We start from the raw sequence: 20,138 nt of genomic DNA on the forward strand, positions 1-20,138 counted from the left end.
CCTGTGGGAATAGCTCCTCCTCAGATGGAAGACAATTAAAGAGTTTGGATGTACTGGAGAAAGCGGAATGTTTCACTAAGGGCAATGACACAAGTCTTGTTTTGCTTTTCAAAGCTTTTTTTTTCCTCTTTGTCAGCTTATTGTGCTGCTTTTAATTTATGTAAGACTTGTTTAACTTCTGAAGTGGCCAAGAGTTTGTAGATGTTCTAGAGCCTTCTAGCTTTAACTCCTATAACCTTGTGCTGGGAATATGTAACAAATTAAGGAAATTACTCTTCTGTTTGCAGGATTTGGAGCACCATTTGGGTCTGGCCCTTAATGAAGTACAAGCTGCAAAGAAAACGTGGTTCAACAGAACAATAAGCTCTATAAAAACAGTGACTGGAGTCCAAGGAAAAGAGACTTGTTGAAAAGCAGTTCTGTCAAACACACCTTCTTAACACCTTTTGTTGCCTTCCTTGGCCAGATGTTTAATTCTGTGACATGAGAGGACCAGAATGTAAATATAATAGAAACACAGCATGTCAGGATTTCAATAGGTCAGTGATAAAGAGGATGGAAACACAAGAGAGGTTTTATTGCTAGACATGGGATGTTCATACTACTGATATTTAACAGGTGATGTAGCTAGATTGAAGCTCTTCCGAGAAACACTCCATTCTGCGTCTGGCTGGAGGCTTTTCACAGACTAGGTACGAGAACTTACCAAACCCTAATTGTTAAGTTTACATATGATAGGTTTTTTTACAGTTATAACCTTTTTTAATATTTTATTTGAAAGGAAAAGTGTCACTAACAAAGTTTAAAAAGAAAAAAAAAAAAACGGAAAAAATGCAACAAAAAAATACGAGTTTATCAAGAACTACATCAGTGCCAGAAAGCAGTCCCCAGAGGTAGGAAATGGAGAGTAGGAGGTGACATGTTTTGCTTTATGAATGGGGATGATTTCAGCATTCCTGTCGAGCAACCCCACTTTGTTTTAGTAGATGCAGCATCCATCTCTCTGTGTTTGGCATTTCTTTCTGTTACTAATCAATTCTATGCAACTCTGGGCTTTTTTGGCATGGGCTGCCAAACCAATTTGCCACCGGAGGCCGGGAGGCTTGTCCAAGTGCTAGACAAGAACAATCGGAATTGTGGGCAAATTCCCGTTTCACTTGTGTCATATTGTTTGATCCACATATCAACAGCACCAGGACTGCTGATAATATGAATTATGTGGATGGTCTGACATTCAATGGAGTCTGTCTGGGTTTTGTCAGGTTTCTGTTTTGTTTTTGTTTGTTTGTTTTTACCCGGCTGTAGCAGGCCTTCTGCGGAGCTCCGACAGAGCTCGCAGGTTTTAGTTTTGCACATAGGTATGAATGGGACAAAGAAACAATAAACTGAGATATATCTGAGGCAGAAATCACAGCGTGAGTGTAGCTGCGAGCATCTCTCGCTGTAACTGGCTTCCTGGTGGCGTTCTGAGGTGGTGTAGGTCATTGTTCACGCTCGATGCAGTTGCACTGGTAGGTGCTAAATGTGCTTGGAGTTCTCATTCCTTGGATTGTATTGAGTTCTCACCAGAAAGCTGTAGAATGGAGTTTTGCACCTTGTAATTTTTTTAATTTATAATGGTTTGTGTTATGCTGAAGTATCTATTGCATCAGTGGATAAATTTTGTGTGCAGTGTGAGTATAAGCTGGTAACAATATGAGGCACTGGTTTGTATATAAAGATATTTGGTTTATTTTGTATTTCTAACTTTTTCTTGTTTACTGTACTAATGCTAGCTAATGTACTCTGTAACTACAGGATAGAACATGCTATGTCCAAGCTTTTTTCCTTAACTGCATACATTATCTCTATTGTTTAATACCAAAAAAAAAAATACTGTAACTCCATCAATATTAGATGCGTGGACATTGTGGTAGCATAGTTGCAGTGTGTATACTTTATGAATTGAAATATAAAGTAGTAAAATTGTATAACTATTTTGTTGTTTCATTTCATTTGAACTGAAAATTATTAAATATTTTGCAATATGAAGCTAATTCTCTTCTTAAAGTAGAAACAGCAGCATCTGCAGGCTTCTCCAAGACTGAAACCACAGTCATGCTGCAAAGGGCTTTGCTAAAAAAGACTGCATGTTCTGAGTGCTGCCAACACTGGTTTTATATAATAAAATCTAGGGTTTGCTTTGAAAAAAGAAACTGCAAAAGTGACCTTGTGCAGCTTGAAACTTGTGACTCAGTATTTCTCAAACATGTCCAATTTAGAACATTTTTTTTTCCCAAGGCCCTCCAAATTCTGCTTGAATCTGCAAAATAAATGTAGGCTATCTCTGCTTATCACCATCAGTAACAAATTCTGTGGGGTCAAGCGTGGTTCATGTCATGTTCAGCAGGGTTTTGTAGCCATGGCTGAGCCCGCACGACTTCAGGACTGCAGCAGTTGGGTCACAGCAGCTCTGCTCCCCAGCCCTGTGCTCTGCAGAGATAACCAGGAGAACAAATGGATTCTTGTCTCCAAAACCACCAGAGGTGACTCGGAAAGCAGCCCTGCTCTAGGAGGCTGCTGTGATGTCACTTTCCCAGCCATATTTTGCTTTAAGAGAATGGCATCGTGTGGCTGTGTGTGGTCTCTGCTGTTTGGTCCTCCCGGAGGTGCATCCCTTGGTAAGGTCAGCTCTGCAGTTTCTCGATAATTGCAACCTTTAGAGAAAGTTTAAAGGTAAGTAGGGGACAGGAGGAAGCAACTCAAGAACCCTTCATCCACTTGTCTTTCTCAAAGGCACTGGGAAATAGTGTATTAGTGCATTTTCCTCCAAAAATGAGGTACTTAAAGGAAGAGAAAAAGCTGCTTTATTGTTCAGATGTCTTCCACTCTCTAAATAAACATTATCTTCAAATTGCATGCAGTATATACTCCTCTTTTAGTATGGATGCAGAACATGCATAATTGTTTCACAGCATTTCATCCTAAACACTTTATAGACAGTTTCCAGTCATGGATTATTTTGGATGCCTACCTGAAGGTTTTTGGTGCTCAGAAATAAATATTAACAATGTATTCCACATACAACTCCATCTAAAATATCCACAGCTAACTAAGAAAAATGGATCCAGTGCTGAGGTGTGCATCTTTGGAAGCATAATTACATGTGAAAGACAAGGAAGCAGGTCAGTTTAAGGATGAGGAAACGGAATTATAAGATGTTCAAAACTATGAATAAGGAAGGTACAAAACCACATAGAGTGAGCATAAGTATTTTACAGCCCTGTAAGAGAAAAGGAATTAGTGTGTTTGGTAGCATTTGGGGCATTAATGAGATGGTTATTTTCTGGTAGTCCATCACCTTTCTGTTCACATGTGCCTCAGCTGGGTTTGAGTCCTGAACTCCAGCTCAGTGCCAGTCTGTTGATGCTGGGATTAATCTCCTGTGCCCCAGGCTCCAGCTTCCAAATGCTTTGCGTGTTTGTGCTGTATCATTACATTCCAATGGTCTCAGTGTGGGAGCTCGAGTGTCACAATCTCATTTGTGTTGCAGAACTTCTTGGCAGCTCAGGGTCTGCAGCTGGAAGTGGATATTCAGGATCTATCGGAAAGTTTTACCTTTAAGCATTGCTGGTAAGCTGTCTTGAAATTTATGTAACTACCTCCCTGACTTTTTTTAGCTGCCCTTCTTATCTGTGGCAGTGATATAAAGTTCCTGTTATCTAGAGGAGGATTTCACTCCATCTGTTCAACAGCTTGGCTCACATTCATCCAGCCTAACTTTAGACACGTCGGAGGTGCCTACCATAAGAGATAATCCAGGGAGGTTTTCCAGCCCTCGGCACTGCGGGGGCAGCGCTGCAGGCAGGCGGCTCACCCAGCCTCGTGCCCGGAGCCCTGATGGATCTGGGGAGCTCCTGTGAGCCCTCAAACTGAACTGAGAGTCCTCCTAAATTAAAAAAAAATACTGGAAATGGGCCATCAGTGGACACTCAGGGGGTTGCTTTCTGTTTTAATTTTTCCTCCTTTTCCCATCACTTTATTGTGCAATATTTTTTCTTCTGTATTGCCAAAGAGCATCAAGGTCTCTTCATACAGAGATTTTGCTAGAATTTACCACTGCACTTGAGCAACAAGGCTTGGTTTTGCTGCATTTTCTGTATACCAACGAGCACACCACTGTAATCTGGGACTGAGGGCTTTTGCTCGGGATAATCTGGCCACAGGCACGGTAGGAAACTCTTGAGGATGGCTTTGCTCAGGAGCCATGTTTGTTGAGTTTAACATTGAAGTCAAGTGTTTCCTCATGGTGTAAATTCCTGCTGAATGGGGATGAGTGGAACCGAGCTAACTGAAGTACAACCAGGCTGTTTTGAAGTGGATTTAGCCGAGGAGGGGCTCCAAGACCATCCCACACCCTCGGGCTCCTCAAGCCCCGCCGGGCGCCTCCTCAGCACCCTCACGGTTTCCCGCGCTTTTCGCGGGAGCGGGGCCCGCAGGGAGCTCTGATTGGCTGGCGGGTGATTGGCAGCTGGAGCTGCCTTGAGCGGCGCCATTTTGTTTGCCGTGTGGGCAGGAAAGCTGAGGCGGAGTGCCGGGGGAAGGAGCCTTGGAGCGGGGCCCGAGCAGCGGCTGTCCGGCGTGAAGAAGGTGCGGAGTGCGGGCACACCGCTGAGCTGCTGGGCTGGAGGGGAGGAGCGGCCTTCGGGCGGGGCGGTGTTTCCTGAGGGAACCATGCAGATCCTCCCAGAGCTTTTCCAGTGTCTGTGGGTATTAGAAGAGCGCCAGGGCAGCGGAGGACAGCAGAGCTTTAGATCCAAACAATAACCACTGGAGATGAGTGATACTTTGGGGAAAACCTGTACAGAACTTGTAGTGCATTAAGGGCCCTTGTGGAGGTGTAAAATTTTCGCCTTAATTTGCACGGGGTTTAAATGGCCTCGTCCATTGTTTTCTCCTTGCGGACATGCCCCAGGCCCCTCAGGCTGAGGCAGGCAATGAGTTCTTCCCAGGCAGCAGTAGCAGCCTTTCAGCAGGAGGTGGGTGATGTTCATGGCAGCCTGTGACAGGCAAGTCTGAGCTGAGGCCTCCTGAGGTGGAAACCTTTGAAATAGTCTGTGAGAGCTAATAAAGTGGAGCTGTTTGATCTCTAATGTGATGAGTGGCTGCCGTGGGCAGTTCTCCCCGTAGAGAATCTGCATGAGAAGTCAGTCACACCACTGATTGCTGGTTAAGTAATTCATGGGTTCCTCCTACAAATCTGATCAGAAAGTTGTATTATGTCCTTGTACAAAAATTATCTCCTAGGAGGAAGTGTAGTAAAATTGAAGTGTCTTGGAAGTAAGTCTATGGGATGTGTTTCTAATACACCTTGAATTTACGGGTAAATCGTTCTAATCCTCTGTTTATGGTTGAGATAGATGTAGCAAACTTTATAGCAAAAGTTTATCTCAGAAGTTTTTCAGAATACAAAAAACATTACATGTTGGTTAAAATGTTGAGCCACTTTTTAATCAGCTTTAGTGGCTTGAGTTACAGCTGAAGGTGACGTGAGTTGGTCTCTCGAGAGCTCACCTTATGGGCCCTTGATGTGTGGCTTAACGTGGTCACTGGGGGGGATCAGGAGTCCAAGTGCAGGTTGTTTTATGATAGTGAGCGGGGCTGGTTCAGTTATGGAGTTGCAGAGGTCCATCTTAATCAGCAGCTTGTGTGGCAAAAGTGATGATTTCTAGGAAAGTGCTGCAGTGTTTAGGATGGAATCGCAGCCGCACTGGGCTCTGAGGCTCCAGAAGGTGCAGAAGAGATGAGCCTTGCAGGCTGCCAGCTCTGAGCAGAAGCCCTCCTCGTGCTGAGCACAGTTAGCGTGTGCCATGAAAACATCCAAGCTGTGTGTTTAAACTCCCTGCTGCGAGCGTCTGTTCATGCACAGAGCTGGTGGTGTGATGGGGAAAGGGGGCCTTGGAGCCACATTCGTAAATGGCATTTGGGAGGGGACACTGGAGTGACTCCTGCTGGAGTTTTCTGATGTGGCTGGTCAGTTTATGCCACACAGGGAAAAGAAAACTGCTGTGCAGATTTTATTCAGTTGCTGTGCCTGAGAAAGGCTAGTAAAGGACTCAGTGAGATGGCAGTGCTGTGTCACTGTCAGCTGTCACGGTGCAAGTGAAAGGGGTTTATCAGTTCTTTTAAGAACACCACAGCAAACCACTGTGGTTTTGGCACAAGTCTTGGCTGCTGTGTCCTGGAGGCTTGGCTAGCTTACAGAAATGGTTTGGTGGTAATTAATACTGGTGCACCAGACAGAATGGGTGGGAAAGAGGAGGAGGATGAAGGCTGGTTGCCTGCAGAGCAATGTATATCAGCTTGCCACCTACTCAGGGCATGGCAGAACTGCTGCATAATACCACAGGGAAACACTTGAGGAGCACGATCTCATCGGGAAGGGAGGGGAAGGTGTTTTGCACGAGGGTGATTGTGCATTTCCCTGAGGTGGTTTATGTCCCACAGAGGGGCTGTGGGAGCCTGTGCCAGACTGCTGTGAATTGTAGGTGACATGGCTGCTGCTCGTAGACACAAACAGCAAACTAGAGCTCCTGAGTGCCCCCAGCTTCAGCGTTACAGGAGTAGCCTGAACTCTGAATGTCTTTAGAAGTTACAGGTGCTGCACATTCCCATAGTTAGGACAGAGTGAGACCAGTAATGACTGTAACTGGAAAGTTCTAAATTTCATTCAAGTTTTTATTCATTTGATCTCAGAGAGAATAGTTTAATGTACAGACAGAAGTTACATGTCTTCTGCATGTAACAGCATCTTTCTCAAAACTGCATAGTTGTTTAAACCCAGGATAAGTGACCTGAGCAGCTCAAACCCTGTCCTTGTGCTTGCTTTGTGCTGGATGCAGGAGTCCTGTGGCTACCTCAGGACTTGCAGTATTGGCAGTGTTGCAGTTCGTGTGGAACTGCTTTGCAGGGCAACATAATTGGATTTAGTGAGCAGTATTTTGTCATCTTGCCCTGGTTTAGCCTTCCCCCTTCTACTGTAATCCAAAGGTACCCAGATATTAAAAAAAGAAAAAAAGTCCCTTTGAATGAATCAGAAGCAGCAGTGCTGAGCCTGCCTTTACTGCAGGCAGGAAATCCCACCTTTGGTGTGTGCCAGCACCTAAGCAAAGGACAAGAGGGAAGTGTTATTTGTGCAGGGTATTGGCCCTTTTTTGGGATCTAAAGGTGTTTTTAGGATTTTGCCTCATGTTCATGCCTGGAGCAAGAAAGGGCCTTTTGTTGTAACTTTAACAAGAGTACACACAGGCTTTTTACAGCATTGCAAATAAACGTGCTGGAATGCATAGCCCAAAGCAAAGATGAATTCAGGGCCCTGAAAGCAGTGGCAGCTCCAGTTTCTTTCAGTTGGTTCTACCAAGGATTGGGGTCACAAAAGAGAAGGATAATTTTCAGCTTACCAAATGGGAAAAACTCTTTATAGCTGACTTGCTGGAACTCAACCCTGCAGCAAACCACCAAAGTCAGCATTATGTCATGAGCAATTAAGTGAGGTGACACTTCTTGCAGAAAGTGGGGTGCTGTTTTGGGCAGGTTTATAGATGCAGCAGTTCTTTGCACATGAAAGTTACAGGCTGGCTTGTTAGTTGCTTAACATCAAACTTGGACATCGGTCAATCAGTATTTTTTTCCTGCTTCCTCTGCAATCAAATACACTTTTCCAAGGTGATGCTGATTGCAGCAAGGTAAACTGGACATCTTGCTTGTTAAGCAGATGGCTCCTTCTGCATGGATCCCTCCGGTGCTGTGCCAGCAGGGGATGGGGCAGTCAAGCAGTGTTGGGGAGGGCCTGAAATGAAAGAGCTTTCTGCACAGATTTCACTGTGTGCATTCAGCTGCAGATGCATAGTGAGAGGCACTGCAGGTTGCCGAGGAAAAGTGGATGGACTTGCTATTTCTTGGTTTGCAGGAGATGGGGGGAGGATAAGGGCCACAAATCACAGCTTCAAGCAAGATACTCTGTAACTGCCTGGGCAAAGTTAGCTTAGCTACAGCAGGGCAGGAGTAAAACCGAGTAGGAGATGCCAGGCATTTTGTCAGTGAGGAAAGAAGGATGTGCCAGCCTCCTTTGCCAGTGCAGGCCCAGTGGCGTGTGGCTTCTCCCATGTCCCGCTCCCATGTGTGCCCCTCTCCATTCCTGCGAGGCCACAGAATGCCCGCCAGCTCCTGGAGCCGGCCCAGCTCACTGTGAGCTGTCACTGCCCAGCAGTTGCCAGGCTCCTGCCGAAGAGCTGACAGCCTTCTCAGCACCTCCGAGATGATAATCCCGAGGGAGCTTTTGGAATGACCTCTTAGTGAGCCAGCTAACATCAGGCATGAGCAGACAGGCGTTATGCTAATACAGGGGGTAAGACTGACTTCTGTTTCAGTTAAGTGTTAATGATGTTTTCTTAAGTGACTCTCTTCAGTTCTTTGTGGATCTTGCTTGCTAAATATTTGATACAGCTCTAAATTTTAAGTGATGCGTGGTTTCGTTGCTTTGGTGCACTTGTCCCTGAGTAGCTCTTTGTGCATTACTGACTTGTTTGCAGAATGCCAGCAGACTGGGCTGGCTGCACGCTGGCCTGTCGAGGGCAAAAGTCCCACACCAAGTCCTGGTCCAGTTACCATACATTCTAAGATGTGAGATTTCATACATCTCATTTCATTAAGAGCAATCTCAACTATAGTCAGCTCATAACAGTTTCTAATCCCTTCTCAAGTCTGATCTCCTCTGAATTTGATTAATGACCTCTGCACTCAGACTTCAGTTTAGCATTTCAAGACCAGAAAAACACTTCTAAGAAAAGTAAGACTGTATGTTCACTGACTTCTTTTCTAGAGTACAGCTGGGTTCTGTAACTCCAGTCTGGACATATGTGTGTATTCCAGTAAATCTTACCATGAGTTGCAACCTCAAGCAAACAACACCAGCCACACAATTGTCATGGTATCCCCGACTCCTGCCCTCAGTGGCTGCGGACAAGGAAATTGCTTGGATTTGCTTTGGACCTCAGAGGAAAAACTGGGACCACAGGAATTTAAGAAACACAGTGAAATGAGAGGGGTGGAGAGAACTTTGAAAAAACCTTACTCGTTCTTTATGTGTATAATTTATCTTTTAAGAAAATAAACATCCAGTTTTTCTAATTAGCTAAATGCTAGGAATTGTAGATTTCTTTTTGGAGTGAAACTTGCCTTCCTGGCTGATCACAGCTATTACAGCCTTCTCTGGGCTTTTCTGCTACTGCTTCCAAGGCAAGCCCCCAGAGGTACTTGTGTAGAGCAGCCCTCTAAGTTGAAATCCAGTAATGCTCTGTTCACTTACACCTTTGTGAAGGAATGCATTCTGCTTGTTTCAGCATAAATGTGCCTTATGTTTGCACCTCCAGGTCATCTCTGCTACCACTGCAGCCTTCGGGAGCCTGTCTCTCCTTTCTGCTGAGCCTGCTACCTGACTCGGCACAATGGGCCTCTGTGGTTTGGCTCCCGGGCTTCAGCACCCCCCTGGAGGCAGTTTGCTCACTGTAACCACCCCCCCAAGCAGTCATTAGGCCATAATTCCTGTTTACAGAGATAAGTCTTTATTGGAGCTATTGGAAGCAAATGGGACATGGTTCCAGTTTTATATACAGAGAAGTCTGTAGTGTTGGTTACAACCAGTGGAAATGACCCGAGGTTACAGTGCAGCTCGTGTTGTGTACAGTCAGTAACAGGGGCTGGCGTACAAACCACAGCACAGAAGCCAAATGAAGCCAAGTGTACGGGGTACAGCAGCACGGGAGGAAGCAACTGAAGGTACAAAGAGCGTTCCCTTGACATCTGTACGCTTTTTTTGGCTAGTGAGTAGATACAGCTCAATTTAAAATTCATTGTGCAGTTATTTTTCTACCCACTCAACTGCTACCAAATTAAGAAAATTTGAATGTTCAAATTACATTTTTAGTGCTATAAATAGCCATGGTTGTTGCCAAATTACTTTATTTGAAATTGCTTTATTTATAGTTGGGAATAGTTCAGTCATCATTGTTCTCTAGTGATTACAAATTGGGAGAAAACGGAAGTATTTTGAAAGTAGTCTGTAATTAGTCCACAAGGATCTCTTGTACTTCATTTGGAAGTTTAATTCTGGGTAACTTCTTTGAGAGACATTTATTGGGAAGAAAGATGGAATCGTCCACCATATTACTCATTTGTGGAATTCGTTCATAGTATTTAAGGTTTAGATAGTTTATAGGTCATACTTCTTTTTATTCAATGCCATATCCAATCTTAGTTCAAAAATAAACACTCCGTCCTCTGTGGATAAATAAATCCATCTCTTGGCTGCAGGTCAGACCTCTATTGGTGAAAGAGATTTAGAAAAATAGACCTTTTCTTTAACGTTTAATATGCTGACTCACAAAGGAAAAGTGAAATTCATTCAAGTCTAGAAACAAATACAGTACAAGTGATTTATAGAAATGCATTCCTTCCCTCTACAAACTTGCTGAGCATGAAACACTGCCCCAAAGCACTGCCTCTGTCTTTACCTTGTCTCAGAGAAGTAATTATCATCAGAAAAGTCACATCAGACTGCACTGCCAGATTTCCTGTCAGAAGGGCTCTGCCTCCTGAGGAGTCTTTGCTTAGGAATTCTTTAGATGCATGGATGGTGGTGGTTTGGGTTACACAAAGGATACTTTAGCCCAAATTAGCAGCAGTTTTAATTGATTTGGTTGACGGTGATTTTTGGTGGGTGGAAATTCAGCCATTAAAAAAAAGCCCGTGAGTTGGCCTTGGAAAGCACCAGCCTTTCCTCAAAGTCTCCACTTCTGAGACTGCTTCCCATCGATGCCCTTCTCAGCAAGGGGCTGATACATTTGGCAGTACAGGTTTCATGCTCAACTTTGTCACTAAGAACTGGACAGGACTTTAAAAGCATACAGCCCTCTGGGACTTGCTCTGCTGTTGTACTTCAGTGCTTTGGAGAGCCCCCACCCCCAGCAGCGGTGCCCTCTGAGCAGTGCAGCGTCCCAGGCTGGCTCTGGGGCAGCTGGAGCACGGTGACATTCCGGAGTGGAAGCAGTAGTTAAGCACCAGTTACTGGCCCCTGCAGAGGCTCAAGGGAGAATTGCTTCGTAGAGAGCTGGTCGGCCTAAAAAGCTTAGTCAGTTTGATCAATAAATATTGACTTAGGGTTAGGATGAGAAATAATACACTGCACCTTGGAACTGGAAGACAGAGTCAACTTCCTGCTTTTTCTGTCCAAAAGCAGACTGGCTCCAAAACATTTGTCCTTAAGGACCTCTGTGATGCCTGACAGATAACTCATTATGTGTGTATGAATGTACCTGTCCCCTTTTGCAGAGAGGGGTAAATGTGTGACTGGACAAAGCTTGGAGGCTTTTTTCTGTGATTTTTTTTTTCAACCATCTGCTCTGTTTCATGTTGTCCCTGAAGGCATGGTTACCCACTCCTAAATTATGCAGCATTGCCCAGAGAATGGCTCTGTAGTTGAATATGCTCTCTGCAGTACAGCCTCCCTTTTCTTCCAGTGTATGTGGATTTCCACACAATAGATGTTATCAGAAAACTACACTTGTCTTTATCCTGTTATTTTGAGCAAGGAAACAGTTATATGAGTTTAAAAACACAGGAAAGAATCTGTACTGCAAATCAGAATTTTTGTAATTAAATTCATAGGATCACGAACTTTTCAAAAGCTGTACTGCTCTGAATGCTGTTTTCTAGCCCACCGTTATTCTCCTTTGAGCAGAATGACTTTCCATCTGCTTAGAAACAGTTCTTTGTGAAAATAATGACAGAAGAATAAATACTGTCTCTCTTGCCCTGACTTTGATACTTTACAGGACACACTTACAAGACTCACATTCTGTTGGGAGTGAGTGCAGCAATACACACATTTCAGTATGCATAGATCATTAAATTGTAGCAGTGCCAGTAATAAAGCAAAACTTGCCAAGATGTCCTGTTCCTCTTAATTAAGCTTGATTTATGTGTGCCTGTTGACTTAAAATGCAGTTAGTGTCCACTGCTGAGATGATGCAGTACCCTGAGTAACTCTGTATTGATTATGCTTCCACAAGCTTGTGCTTTTGCAAGAACACAGAAATGAAACTCCAAGAAAATAAAGAAGTACATCAGGTTGTTTCCATGGAACACTGTTAATCTATTCATAGCAGCTTCAAAGTATGAAGTTAAAACTTACCTTCTGCTCTACTCCCATCGAAACAGATGAGTGCTATGATTAACTCCCCTTTAGCTTAAAAAATAGAAGTGGATAGAATGTCAAAATACACTTTGCTGGTAAGAGGAACCTACTTTGTCATAAGGAGTTACACCAGTATTGGTGACCTAAAATGTGTACACACAGGTCACTGTGGGAGCAGTATCTGCTTTCCCTTGTTGCCATGCTCCTCTGTGTAAAGGCAGCTTGTCTAGAATACTGTGGGCATTACAGAAATAACTAACTACTGTTCCTTCTGAGGAAATGACTATTATTCCTTTTCCTCCCAAAATTCAATGGCATGCTCTGTATACTGCCTGGAACTATCTACCTGTTTTGGGTAGGAGTGCATCAGGAAACAAAATCTGTCCATTGGATTTCTCACATTCCTCCTCTGGAAAACCAGCAATCCTGGACTTGTTTACTGAACAGAAAAAAAAAATCCATCTCCTTTAGCAACATCATTAGCAGCTTTTAGCCTGCTGTATGGATAGCTTAAACCTCTTACCTCATTTCTCACTAAGTATTGAAAAAGCAATCCCAGCTCCCCCTGCTCATAGTACACAAAGCTGCTGGCTTTCCCCAGCACACATAAACCTCCTGGTTTTACCACAGACTTTCTTAATGGTCTTGGAAAAGGCAGTGCAACTTTCCCTCCAGCTTCTGTCTATGATGCTCTAACCTCTAAAACTGGAGAAGGACATTTTCTTCCGTTATGTTTTCTCTCTCTTGCCAGAACCAGATGCATTCAGAAATCCTGTGTTCAAGCTGATGCTGCACTACACCTCATGAACTGCAAAGCAGCATAAGGCAGCTGGAGCTTCTGGATCCTGGCTAGAGGTATGAATGAGGCTTAAGTTTAATCAATTAAAAATTAACTGCAGCTTTTACTCATTCCAACTCTCTTCTGCTAACCAGTGGAGGATAGCCAGTTACATTCAATTAATGCCTTTTAAAATTAAGTGTTATTTATTCTACTAGAGATAGCAGTCCAGAGGTTTTCAGAAATGTGCAGTTCTGGCTGGTGAGAAAACATTTTGAAGTTGTTTACTTAACACAGCATAGAAGAGACTGCAGCTTTAATTATCTTACTACCCCAAACCTTTGAAGTTAGAAATCAGATAAATTCAGACTCTACAGTTAAATTTTTTAAATGTTCTTTACATTCTTGTAACTCTCACTTCTTGGTGGATTATTAATTAAGCATGGAAGAGTACTCCCCCTGAGAAGGCTTCAGTCTGTAAAAGAGTTTCTATAGACTAGGCTTGATGGGTTCTTTTCAAGTACACAACTACTAAACTACCTGTGGTACAGTATATATGACCTTAAACTGTACGGAGTTAAGGCACCAAATGCAAGATAAAACAACATCCAAAATAAGAGATGTGCTTTAGAACTGCACATCTCCACACACCACTTTTGGACATTCCTCAAAAACATCAAGGTAAACAATATGGTCTGAATGTTTCATGCAATCTCAGGAACTGGAGAAAAAAACCCACTTTACTGAATTTAAACCTTACTGTCTGATGAACTTTTCTCTTAGCTAACTCACAGCACTCACAGCACAGCATTGCCTTGCTTACACAGCATCAGAGCGGTGTGGGAGGGAGAGTCCCCTTTCTTCTGGGAAACCCCAGAGAGAGGAGGAGACAGAGGAACAGGCAGGTGTGTCCTACTTGTGCTTTTGTATTATCAGTCACAAACCAACAAGTGAATCCCATATCTCTGAGCAGAAAAGGCAAGCACCACAATATCTGGACATAAACAGGTGTGGATTCAGATGACACAAATAAAGCTAAGAAGGCATTGCTCTGAGGTTAAGCAATAAAACAGTTTAGTAGTGACAATTCTCTTAATGCCAACTACTTAACCACTAGCTGAAATGGTTTATGTTCAAAAGAAAGTGCACATGAAACTGCTGCTGTGGTCCATAGGCACAGGACTTCAGTGCTGGGTTTCTCTGGTGAAGTGCTCTAAAATGACTGTAGCAGAATTTCCACTTCCAGTGGAATGAAACCAACAAGCTGTTAGACAAGCTGTCTCCTGCACTAAGACAGCAGATTCAGCTACCCTGTCTCTTTGCTCTGCTTTAAACAAGTCAATAAAATATCTCATTTTTCACTGGATTATTTAGCAGGAAGCCCAAGAGGGTCTGTGTGCTGAACATTCGAGCTGAGTTACTGTTTTTTGAGACAGAACAGCCGTTCCTAACAGAGCTCCTCAGTGTGCCCAGCACAGAGCTCATTTTCATTCTTTGATGCCAGAGAGGCGAGGTCTTAGTCAGCCTCATGACTGAGAACAACAATCTGAATTTCATGTTTACACATCTCATCTTGTATCCAAAGGAATCCACAGCAGCAGAGCTCCTGTGCTGTTTGCCAGAGCCACCGGAAATAGGAGCTGTTTTTAAAGCTGCTTTGTGACTTGGAACTCAGTGAGGCTGGGACATAGCTTTCCCTTCATTAAGTAAGAGGCAGCTGTCTTAGAATTCCCCTAAAGGCAAGAAGTTCTAATACTGAGTGAGTATATCTTGGTATACCAAGCACAAGAGGCAGAAGGAAACGTGTAATTTTGTCTGAGTAAAGACTGAAATACTGTCTTGTCGTTTATACGGATTAGGAGAGATGTTCAGCTATCCCACCTCTAGACTGGCTCAAAAGTACAGATGCAGAATTACAAATGAAGCAAGGGACTTTACATGAGGGAGTTGGTGGCAGAAAAAACAGGGAATGCCACTCTCACTCTCCAAGGGACATTGCCAGGACTGGATCAGAGGTGGTACGTTAAAGCTGCTCACATTTATTGCTGTCTTGGAGAAAAATAAGTGACAAGAGAATGATGTTGCATAGCTGAACAGCCAACAAACAGAAGATGTTTTTCTCAGACTACTTGAAAAATCTTCATGCCTCTCCTCCTGCATTTTCTACATCCTAATAATCTGAGGAACTTCTTGTCAGGGAAATTGTTCTCAATAGCACAGTATAAAGCCTTAAATAATTTTAGATTTGTGCACTTTTCCCCAGTTAAGTTCTTTCAGGGGCTTGAGGGCACAGTATTTTATTAAGACACACTTTAAATCTTTTTTCCTACCAGAAGGCAAGTGTTCTCAAAGAAAGAATCCTTTTCTCCAGAGATGAGAGATACTGGAGCAGTTTTCAGATCTTTGTTAATGAGTATAAATAGTCCTCTGGCACATGAATAAGTTGAAATATTTGCAGGAAAACTGGTTTCTCTGAAGTGCTTCACAGTCTGATTAAAAGTTTTTAAGAATCTAGATACTTATGTGTAACAATTTCATAATTTGAGAGAATCAGTTCTTTACTAGGATTCTAGAAGATGATCAGAAAATGCAGGGCAGGAGGACAGACTTCACAGAAGCAAAGGTATTTAACAGCAGTGAAAGTCATGGCAGCAGCATTTACAGCACATTAAGTGGGGAGCCATGACAATTGCTGAATCATCTAATTAGCTCACACTGGCTACAGGACAGCAAATTAGACAGATTAGGAACCACCTACCCAGGCACTAAATTGCCTTTGTGAGGGTTGGATTGTGCACCGTGTCCAACAGAAATTGCTTGGGCAACCGAGGCCTCGTGTTACACATTCCCTTCAGGAGCACAGGCTGGCCTCCCTCCATCCAACTGGCCAAACGCCCAGGAATAAGGTCACTGTGTTCCAGCTCCTGAATGTGTGCTTAAGGAAGACAGCAAGCACTGGCAGAGAGAGAACGCGATGGCAGGAAGCACCACACACACGTTCTGAGCTAGCCAAGCCCTCCAAAGCAGGCTGCTTACTCTAAACCCTTCTCTAGAAGAGCCTGCCTGGAGGAATCTCTTATGGCTGGCAAAGTAGGACAGAAGCAGACCCCTAAAGCTCATGGGTGTTTTTGCAAAGTCAGTGGTGATGCCATTCATTTCCAGTATAGAGAACACATTAAACAGTTTGGTTCTTCATTGTAAATCTCTGGCTTTTAATCCCATAAGTGCCAGACACCATCTCCCAAAATACACACGATCATCTGGTTAGCTAAAACTAGCGTTAAGGTGGGTAGTGTATAGGCACAGACTTTCCCTGGTCTCCTATTTATAGATGTACTAATTGAAAGGAACTTTTCCGATTTCCATGAACCAGAAATTCAAACTGTAAAATACCATTTCTGCTCCACTGAAAAGGTACTCCAGAATTGGTAATGCTACTGGCAGCTGCACAGAGCATACACAACCAGATGTATGCGTTTGGCTCTTGGGTACATGCAGAAATGCAAAGCCCAATATCTGTAACACAGACCTCCAACCTCACAGAAAAGGCAGTTCAGACCAAGATCCTGTGAGGAGGCTTTTAAAAGGAAACCTGAAAGTTATATGCAGAAGAAACGAGTTTCTACTTCTGCTTTAGCAAAGCTATACTTGATGCAACACTGATGAAGCAAATGTTATCCAGATTACTGATCAGATAATAGCCTGACATTAGGCTAAAATCTACTGATGGAATTGGCTGCTCTCTCAAACCTGAATACATCAAGCACTTCAGAGCCTACTCTGTGACCCTTCAGTACAAGGGGCTATTTTGCTCAAGTTCCACATGAATGAGAGGGGTTCCCAGGCAATCATGCCCCTTAGAGTCTTATCTCTGATTCCAGGAGGCTGCAGAACCCAGATTTAGGAGTCTTAGTATGTTTCATATATCAGAAAATGGTTCTCTCCTACTGAAAAGGGAGGCAGCAAAGGCAAGGGGCCATCTTAGACATAAATACTGCAATGCTTTACTGCATTACAAAGAGCAGGGTATTAGAGAAATCTAGAGAAAAAAAGATGCAAGAAATTTGAGATAATTTTAAAAAAACAGCAGGAGAGTGGAAAGCTTAGGTTTTTAAGAGTTAAAAAAAGTGATAACAGAAAAATACAGAAATTCACAGTTAAAGCAATTCTGCTGGAAAGAAATACATATGGATTAAGCTGCCAAGCACAGTCCACAAAGAAGCAGATCAAATGAGAGTCAGCAAGATGTTTATTATCAGTCTTGAAGTGGACAGTGCTTGTCAGGCTGACAGCAGTTAAGCTTAGGAAAGGAATATTCAGGAGAAGTTCATTATAATGCACCTTGATGCATATAATATCCTATCTGAAGGAGCAGAGCAGCCTGCTGCTCTGGGATCAGCACTGCTGGGCCTGCCAGGCTTAAAAAGGGACTGAAGTGTAGGTGAGCTGCAGATCCAGCCCCGAGTTTGCACCTTGAAGATAACAGCAGATAGAAACCTGCCCCCTGAACAGGAAGGACGTTCTGATGGCTCATCAGTTGTCCTGCAGATGTCATGGAAGGATTATGTGCTTCCAGGGCCAGCCCCTGGAACAGTTCCTCAGTTCATTTCCCAGGTGCAAGTTCAGCAGCAAAGCTGACACGATTAAACAGCTCTTTTTCCCTTACCAGCCTATGCATTATATCCAGAAATATCCTGAGGAATGGATGTGCATGCAGTTACTTAGTGAATTTGATGATTCAATATTAAAATCAAATATAGTTTATATTTGCTGTTAGTGTTTTGATGCAGACCTTTGGGCTTGATACACCACTACATATTCTGTACTAAGTGGTTTTCTGTTTGACACCAGTGTCAACTGTTACCAGTTAGGGGTTGTTCCTGTTTTCATCTCTGAATTGAGACCCTAAAATGCTAATACATCATCATCAACTTGCTCCCTTTTGCTTTTTTATTTTTTAGCCATTTTTATATAAAAAGAGTTGTTTCCAGCAACTTCAAGTACTGCAAGTACTGCACTTCTGGAGTACTGTACTATGCAGCTTTGCATAACGCAAGGTTTAAAAGACAAATAAAAAAATAGTATTTTAAAACTACACATATCATGTGCACCAATAGGTCATAATCCAAACCCATTTTTATTTAAGTAAAATATTGTTAAAACATTTACTACAGAACTGAAAAGAATTATTTATGGATGGCTGTATCCTAATTTCCAGCTGTAGAAAAGCACAGCTAAGCAAAGGATTCACGCAGAGATAAATCCCTGCCTGCCCTCCTGTCCTGCACTGCACCCACAGGAGGGAAGCAAACCTGGCTGCTTCCTGAATTAATTTGACCTAATGTAATTTGATCTCTGCAGATTTTAACTGCAATATCATCAAAGTTCTTAATTCTTCATTTGGAGTTTAGCTTTAACAGTTTAGGGAAATAGTTTCTCTCATTATTAGTGTCACCCATTGCACTTAGCCAGAACCAAGGTGTGCGTTATTCAGAGCAGGCCATGGCCTGGCTTTGGTACCTACCCAAACGTGTCCACAGGGATGCAAGGAATGCAGTGCCTGACACAGCAGTATCAACACAGCTTTTTATGCTACACAGGAGAAAAATATTTGAAGGAGAACAGTCCGTTGATAAAACCAAACAATTTCTTAAGTGTTAGGTAATATTTTTTTAACTGAAACTGGAGTATTTGAATTGGCCTTGAGAAATACAAAGTTGGGATTCAGACCTATGTATTACCTCTTTAAACACTGAGTTATCAAGACATAATAAAAACGTGCCATATACAAGATTGTCACGGGTATACGAGATTTTTAGAAAAAAAGCAATAAAAATATTCTTTAAGCTGAAAATAAAATCTCTTACCTTTTATATCACGATCTCAGCTTACAGTCACTACATTTCTGCTTATTTTATACAAGTGCATATGGCTATGAAGGTCCGGAGAGAATGAGAATAAAGTGGAATTAACCTGCTGAAAACTGCTTAGAAGTCTTAAGCTGCAACATATAGATGTTCCAATACCATTTAAAAAAACATTAACCTTTCAGTTATTGCTGATTGACAATCTCAAAATATCAACATACAAATATTCAAGAGGGAAATATCTCAGTAAATTTAGAGCAGCAAAGTTTTTTGAACTGGATGTTTCCCAAATACTGTATTTTCCTATCATTTGGTGATGATTTTAAGAGACACAAAAGCAATCCACTTGATTTTCAAGTTCAGGCCTACCATTTTTGTGCCTCATATCAATGATGAGGGAAAAAGAGAGAGAATATATCATTCAGTTACATTTTGGGAAAAAATATTATGTTCTGTTTTCTTCTGCCATTTTGCTACATTTCATGTCTGCTGACATGCACAATGGTACAAAGCACTGCTGCTTCAGGAGTGACCATTGCACAGCTCTGTAGCAACTTTTATAGGAAACATGCAAATACAGCATAGTATCAAAATTCTGAAGGACTTCAATAGTGAAAGTAAAGGCAGATTTCAGTGCTTGAAGCAGCACTCGACCCAGGTTGTGCCTTGGTTTGGCATTTGGTTTTCCCCCCTCAACACAGCAGTCCTTCCCCTTCTAGTGTAAAGAAATAACCAGGAGTATATACACATCTACTGCTATGTACCCAAAGAGAGGACTTGTGGCTTGGACTAAGTATTGCTTTTCATTACATGGAGCAAAGTTCAAGAAGTAAGAAAAACACTTTAAAAAAAAAAAAAAAAGAAGGAAAAAAGCTCAGATCCCATGTCTGAAGTTGAGAAACCTCAAAACGAGCCACATTTGGAGCCACACAACCTGATGGTTCTAGAAGTCAGAGAAGAAATCTTGAGGGCCCAAGTGAATAATAAAAGGTGCGATGCTGAGAGGCTGGCAATAGGGACTGTCAATGAAAAAACCACCTACAGTGGGAGAAGAGCAGAGAAGCAAAAACCTCACGTTAATTGCTGAGACTGGCTGAAGCTAAAGCTCCATTTAAATTTCTCTGCTCTTTCAGCTGCAAGTGGAATTTTCATTGTAAAATGGGCACTTTGAATTCTTTGAAGGTATTGAAACATCTAACACTTCCAAGATTACCACTTTCTAAACAAAGAACTGACAGCTCATTCATATTTTCAGTAAAGC

The 20,138-nt window shown here is 42.6% G+C and overlaps 2 protein-coding genes across 22 annotated transcripts in view; one reads left to right on the forward strand and one right to left on the reverse strand.

Moving 5' to 3' along the window:
• The window catches only part of RABGAP1 (RAB GTPase activating protein 1), a 72,666-nt gene extending 70,690 nt beyond the window's left edge, over positions 1-1,976 (forward strand). For all 3 annotated transcript variants that reach the window (XM_063174440.1, XM_063174441.1, XM_063174442.1), the window contains one exon: positions 288-1,976. In XM_063174440.1, the coding sequence (XP_063030510.1) occupies positions 288-410 (123 nt within the window). In that variant the 3' untranslated portion in view covers positions 411-1,976. The remainder of the gene's footprint in view (positions 1-287) is intronic.
• The window catches only part of STRBP (spermatid perinuclear RNA binding protein), a 73,715-nt gene that overhangs the window by 5,358 nt on the left and 48,219 nt on the right, over positions 1-20,138 (reverse strand). For 3 of the 19 annotated variants that reach the window (XM_063174443.1, XM_063174444.1, XM_063174459.1), the window contains one exon: positions 2,067-2,696. The exons of 1 other annotated variant lie outside the window; for it this stretch is intronic. In XM_063174443.1, coding sequence (XP_063030513.1) covers positions 2,422-2,696 — 275 coding nt within the window. In that variant the 3' untranslated portion in view covers positions 2,067-2,421. 15 more of the 19 variants (XM_063174455.1, XM_063174457.1, XR_010030318.1 and 12 more) reach the window with 14 other exon arrangements.

This window comes from Melospiza melodia, chromosome 22 (assembly GCF_035770615.1).
Source record: "Melospiza melodia melodia isolate bMelMel2 chromosome 22, bMelMel2.pri, whole genome shotgun sequence".
NCBI lineage: Eukaryota > Metazoa > Chordata > Aves > Passeriformes > Passerellidae > Melospiza > Melospiza melodia.